Genomic DNA, 6,714 nt, shown 5'->3' on the forward strand with positions numbered 1-6,714 from the left:
AATCATACATAGAAAATATTCATTAATATTACGTATCCGATAGAGTATACTGCTGAAAATTAGACCTAGGCTAATCATGTGGGAAAATCAGAAGTCCAATTTAGGCCCACTAAATGTGTCATGCAAATTATTTTATTGATCAAAGGACAAAATTAGTTTAATTAAACATCGTTTTCAAGGAATGTTAACGCCTTGATGTATTATTTATCGGCTGTAGGAGACGAAATGACAACACCCCAATGCAGTACGATATGTTGAGTCAAGACTCGAGCGGCAGCAAAGCCAACTTCAAAATCCTTCGGTATGCTGTCACGAAGCTAGAGTTGAGAATAATATTAGAAATCGTGGACCCATCGGTATATATTTTCCTTACTTTGCAAAATAATTATCTTTAACACGTTGAATAAGTCTACACAATTCTAATGTAATTTATTTCAAGTATAGCACCTTTGAAAGGAAATGTTATTTATTGTTAAGTAAATAATCTGGCACCTGCATATGGCAATATTTCCATAACGAACAATGAATTAAGAAACTACGCCAATTCTTCGTTGGCCGTCTGTACAACAGAAAATTCGAGTCCTTTTGTTATGGTGCTGGGCAGACCTGTTTGAAAAAACACTCTCCTGATGGTACAGTAACTTTGAGGGGAACAACTATAGCTATAACAAAAACACAATATTACCAGCTCTAACGAATAAAATTTATTGAGTCATTAACTAGAGCTAAAATTATTGCCAAAAATGAAATAACTAGTTTTATAACAGCAATGCAATATATATTGCAGAGACAGCAGAGTTAGAAACACATTCAGCATTATCAGCTCTCTGCAGTTATTGAACATCTGCTTAATGATATTTGTATCATGAACCTTTGTAGGAATCTTGAGATCTCCTAAGTGATTACTTCGGTGACATGAAAAATGCGTGTACTTAGGCTTAACTGTAGTTAGGGCGTTGTGGCATAAGCAAGGTATATCATTAATCTGTACTGAAGTTTTACCTACGGAAGAAGAAAGATGGCCTTTTAATATTTTTACTGTATATAGGAGCAGTGAAACCTAGTAATGTAATGAGGGTAGGTTAGGTTAGGTTAGTGAAATTTCTAATGTAGGCTCCTGTTTTAAACTGTAATCCTTAGAACTACTAGGCCAGTCTACTTTTTTTTGCCCTGACCCATCTATGCCCAAAAGGTTTGTCCCATGCCTTTGACTATTGCCAATGGAAACTTGCCTATTTCCCTATCACTATACTGTACTTAAGTTGTGATGAACCTATAACTTCTGTGTGTGTGCTAATGTAACTCTTGAGTACCTTGTCTGAATGTTCTATCACACAGTTAGGTATCATGTTTGCAACCTTCTTATCCAACACAGGGCCCTTGTCCCAATCATTGCAATAATGCTCTTCACCACATATAGGATACAACATGCTTTAAATTTCTTCTGGGATTTCTATGCTCTTGCAGGACGTAAGTTTACCCTTCATATGTTGACTAGTTTGATGTATTTGCCCTTTCTTTGTTTGTTGGTAATCTTTTACTATATGCTGCTTGCCTTACCTGACTACTGCTACCATTATTAGTCTTGCCTATTAGCTATGACATTTAAAGTTTTTTTTTTTTTTCCGAAGCTTTATAAGTCCTGAACTGGGAGTTGTTTGACACAGGCTAATCTGGGAGTTGTTGGACACAGGCTACACTGGGTGTTATTGGACACAGGCTACACTGGGTATTGGTTGGCATAGGCTACACAGGGTGTTGTTTGGTATAGGCTACACTGGGAGTTCTTTGACTTAGGCTGGCCTATACCTATTCGACTGTTAAGCATTGGTTGACATGAATTCGTACTAAAATTCAATGTAGGCTAAACCAGTCTTTCTTTTCATTGTACCTGACCTTGTTGCTCACAACTTCTACCAAGAATGCAGACTGTATTTATATAGCAGTCGAAAGTCATCCAGAGAGAAAAGTCAAATAGGTAGTACCTGTTGCAGTGAACTTATTGCCATGTTTATCAGCTTATCACAGTAAGTTCGTCCAAAAAATGACACTAGATGTATCCATGGCTCGCTACCTCATGATGCCATATAAGTTTTATGTTCCATTCCATAAATAAAACAATGGAACCACAAAAACATTTCATGTCCAAGTGATGTAAGGGAAGGAAGATCGAGAGTCGGGATTGAGTCGCCAGTCACTCGCCGGAGAGTCGGACCACCAGGGTCAATGTCATCACGTCCTGACGTCACTGCGAACAGGCCTTCTATCTTGGTGGTTTTGCACGACGCCCAAGGCGTTCGATTGTTGGTTTTTTCTTGTCAATGAATCCCTAAGGGGGGTTCATGGGGCTTGTGCCCGCCCCCCCTCCTCGCTATAGAATGGCAAAACAGTGAAAAATTATGCCAACCAGGTTAGGTTAGCTATTGCCCTTTATTATTGCCAGTTATTCTTTTAAAAATGAAGCAAAAGCCATTTAGATACCAGTTGTTCGAACATTGCAGTAGTTATTTTTTGGAAGACTCCAGCCACCTCCTACGTTAATATTTATATTTTTCTTGGGTAAAACACACAAAAACAAAAAAATTCTCAATACATAAGCTTTGTAAATTCTTAATAACAGAGAGAAAAAATACTCAAATTGTAATAAGTCGGGAATTTTTTCTAAGTTCATTATTGATGTCACAGTGTCATGCTCGGTAGCTCTTGTTACGTTCGTATGTTTGTTTCCACTCCTGGTAATGTGTACTGTGGCAATTTTCGCCTACATGTGCAATGACTCCACCCACTAGGCAAGATTACCGAATAAGAACACGAATGCGGTACCTGCAGTAAAAGCATTAATATTGGCAACTGATTTTTGCGGACTTCAGCTGATATGTTTTATGACGACAACCTGTTTACACATGCGTTCCCCTCAGGCGTTTCTTATTTCGGCTGACCTGGCTGAGTTTCATTTCGAATCGGCCAATTAGAATTCAGATTGACTTTATTTGGTAGTTTTCTTTCCCTTTTCCATGGATGTTGTTGAAAAAGGTAGTTCAAATTCAAATTGAAATCTTTCCTTGTTGGAAAATGTGATCAATCAAATCCAAAATCAGTTTAGTCATAGCTGCACTTGTGGAGCTTGCAACGCAACCGAGTACGAGGCTATCAGCCCTTTTTTAAAGAATAGTGCAGAAGCTCTGCAATTTTTGAGAGCGCAGCATTCTTCCTAAGGAAGTAGTGTCCAAGTGTGTTTTACATGCAAATAGACAATATTGGCAACGTAAAGCCAAAATCTGGGGGCCTAAAACCAAAAAGCGTCGCATGCAACTTTCCTGTAAGCGACTAGTAAGGTAAGAAAAAAAAAAAAAAAAAACAGGGGTGCAGAGGCAAAGCCCCCGGTCAGGGAGCACAGCCAACTATGGGGGTACGGGAGCGAAGCCCCTGGTCAGGTAACACAACCAACTATGGGGGTACGGAGGCAAAGTCCCCAGTCAGGTAGCACGGTCAACTACGGGGTATGGGGGCAAAGCCCCCGGTCAAGTAACACGACCAGCTAAGTTAGGTTATGGTACGTTAGGTTGGTTTGGTTCCTTTTATGGTTGGAACAAGTACTGCTATCCCACCCCCGTCCATAGCCTATCGTATCGTGAAGATTTTCCATCTCCCAGTACTGGACTGTTTATGAGTGCGTATTGGAGTAATAAGTTATGGTCACAAAGCTTTTTTCTAGAGTATTTTTTTTTCTCGAATATTTTTGTGAAATGGTGGTATTGGCCTAGTTCCCCAACTCCGAAATGACAAATTACTTTCATGCCTTTTATTGGAACTTTAGTCAGGGTGTAACAGAATGGTTTTTCTCGCATATTTTCACGCGTTTTGAACGAATTTGATGTCGATTTTCGTCGGAAATACAAAGTTTAGGGGTAAGGGTATTGACAAGGCCAATAGGTATTGACACCTTAACTCCACAACTAGATTTCCGAGCAAAAATACGTGAAAATATGTTAGAAAAACCACTGTTTTCCAATTGGGAATATTGGCAACTTATAAAATTTTACCATTTAACCATATACGTAATTTGGTGAGTATTTTACAACTTGTTGTAGTGATAGAGCTAACCAGCCTGCATGTGAGGTTTCCTGATCTAATTGAAACTGTACGTGTACGAAGGTGGAGACCGGGAGGGAGGGTGGCCGGTCCCAAAGTATGGTAAATCAGGAAAATTCCACACAACAGTAGTCCATGTAGAACCTGCTTGATCCATTCTTCTTTTTCACGATCACTATTGACGAAATGTATACGGAAGTTGACCTTTTGATGATTCTCACCTTGAGCATTTCTTCAACGTCTTCCTGGATCAATTCTCTTGTAGCATATGGTAAAAGACACAACTTCATACTAACCATCTGCTGTGTCGTCATACAGATGGCATCAGTATGAAGTATCCTTTACCATATGCTACAAGAGAATTAATCCAGGAAGACGATAAAATGCACTAGGTGAGAATCTTCAGGTCAACTAATGTATACACTTCATCAATAGTGATGGTGAAAAAGAAGAGTGGATCAAGCAGGTTTTACATGGAGTACTTTCGACCGAACAGCATAAGCTAGTTTGACAGTGAACCCATGGGAGATTCTAAGGATATCATGGTAAAACTTAGTCAAACTTGAGCAAGGAATATAGGCATGTCCCGTGGAAGAAGTACCAGAGGAGAAAACAGCATTCAAAAGTTATAAGTGGATGTTGCCTGCTCAAGAGGATGTTGTTTGCATTAGTGAATTAGCAGCAAGGATGATAAGGAAGATCCTAACTGGAGCCAAGATCGACTACGTGTTGACTCATACAGCATCATGGGAAGATCGCATTGAGGAACTTGAGGACTTATTCCAGAGAGAAGAAAGCAGGAGTGGCTTATAAATAAATATTAAAATGAAATCATTTACATACATTTTTCATTTTATATTCAGTTATTTTAAAATGTCATTTTTATTCTTAAATCTGTCAAAGATTTAAAATTTTTAAGGTATGTCCTCTAATACCATTTTTCAATATATCATGGCTAATACTATATGCAACGATTAAAAGCCGACCTATATTGAAGGTAATGTAAAAAAATTTATGACCAAAACATATAGTTGTGGTTTGAAATCAGCTTTCATTTGGAGTGCTTGGACCTCGGACAATAATGATTGACTGTGCATCCTCTGTAATGTTGACAGTGCAGCATTCTGAAAGAATGCTGGATAAGTAGACCAAGAGGAAAAAGTAGTGGTTTAACTAGTTTATGTCACTGCAAGGAAAGATTATGTATGTAATCTATGCATTTGTGCAAATTTAAAGTAAGTTTTAGTTTGATTGACGAAGAACCCAGTAATCACTTGTTTAGTGCCATTCCTATCGAGAGGGAGAAGTAAGGACTTAATTTAGGCTACTAGATAACTAGGTGAAAAGGGAGGCTGACCTCTCAACCATGACTAGATAATGCGTGGTGTATGGTTATTGTCTCGAAATTAGTACCAAAGATCATAGCATGAATAAATCAATTTTGTACTAATCATATGCCAGAACCAAATGTCTTTCATATTGTAATATAAGCTTTCACTCATTCTACTTAAAAAAAAAAAAAAAAAATTCAAGAGGACAGTTTCCTGATATTTTAATCTTAATCCCTTAGTAATGTCGGGTCAACCTTATTTTGGGTCACAGCATGCTCTGTGTAAGAGAATAATTTCAAGATAGAAAAGTAAAATAACCTGACATTTGCTTCGTTCCACTCCCTTTTACTGAAGTTAAGGGAAGGGAGTACTTATATATTACTTCAAGGTACCCTGAACACAGTAAAGAGTTAAAAGCCAATGTTTCAGCTGGTCATTATTGTGCTACAATTAAAACAACTCGGTTATATACTTTTTGTCCTGATGTTTATTGTTTTTATCATGGTCTGTGGAGAATTACAAGTGAAAAGTAATGCCTCAGTAAGTCAAAGTTCATGAAGCGCCCTCTTCCCAGCAATTTTCTTGAGGCTTGTTTGTTCTTTATTTTCCAGGTGCTCGAACTTTGCCCAAAGAACAGTTCTGGTTGGCATCTGTGCTCACAGTGGGGTGCCAAAACAGCGATTTACAAGAGATTCAGATGTAGACACAAAGCTCCTTCATGATCAGGATTTTTTCTTCTTTGGCGCACCATAGGCCAAAAGGGAAAATCTAGCTCTAAGTGTTGTGCATACTATAATAGGAGTGTGAACATGAGTTTCCTGTTGCCTTAAAGCTGTGTCAACAACCCAAGATTCCCGTTTATCTGAAAAGAATAAGTAAAGTCATAGATTGATAGAAATACACTGATGTCCAGTGCCACTGCTTAGGTGATTAAAAAAATTAAAGGCTTCTTTAACCCAGCTATAGGATTTTATTTTTTTTATGCCAAAAAGTAAGAGTATCTTACCACGGAAACAAATAAAAATAGCTTAATGAATATTTTACAAAGGAACAAGAGTCACAACAGAAAGATAACTGCATTCTGCCACAAATGTACCTTCTTTCTGTAAAAATATATCTGGATTTCTTCTGTTACATGTACAGTTACATTAGGAAGGCGACATAAATCTCCAGTTTCATTAGGATAGCTGGTGTCAAGAGACTTCTAATTGGTTGTGACTCAAGATGTTACTACATGAAAGTCAGGGTTTGAGTGTTCTCAGTTATCTGGAAATCAACATTATCGGGACAC

The 6,714-nt window shown here is 38.1% G+C and overlaps 1 protein-coding gene across 1 annotated transcript in view; it reads right to left on the reverse strand.

Annotated features, from left to right (window-relative positions):
- Nucleotides 1-5,887: 5,887 nt before the first annotated feature.
- Nucleotides 5,888-6,714, reverse strand: part of LOC135215098 (interleukin-1 receptor-associated kinase 1-binding protein 1 homolog) — a 30,418-nt gene continuing 29,591 nt past the window's right edge. The window contains exon 5 of the mRNA XM_064249564.1: nt 5,888-6,285. Within this exon, the coding sequence (XP_064105634.1) occupies nt 6,146-6,285 (140 nt within the window). The 3' untranslated portion in view covers nt 5,888-6,145. The remainder of the gene's footprint in view (nt 6,286-6,714) is intronic.

Source organism: Macrobrachium nipponense, chromosome 5 (assembly GCF_015104395.2).
Source record: "Macrobrachium nipponense isolate FS-2020 chromosome 5, ASM1510439v2, whole genome shotgun sequence".
Classification (NCBI taxonomy): domain Eukaryota; kingdom Metazoa; phylum Arthropoda; class Malacostraca; order Decapoda; family Palaemonidae; genus Macrobrachium; species Macrobrachium nipponense.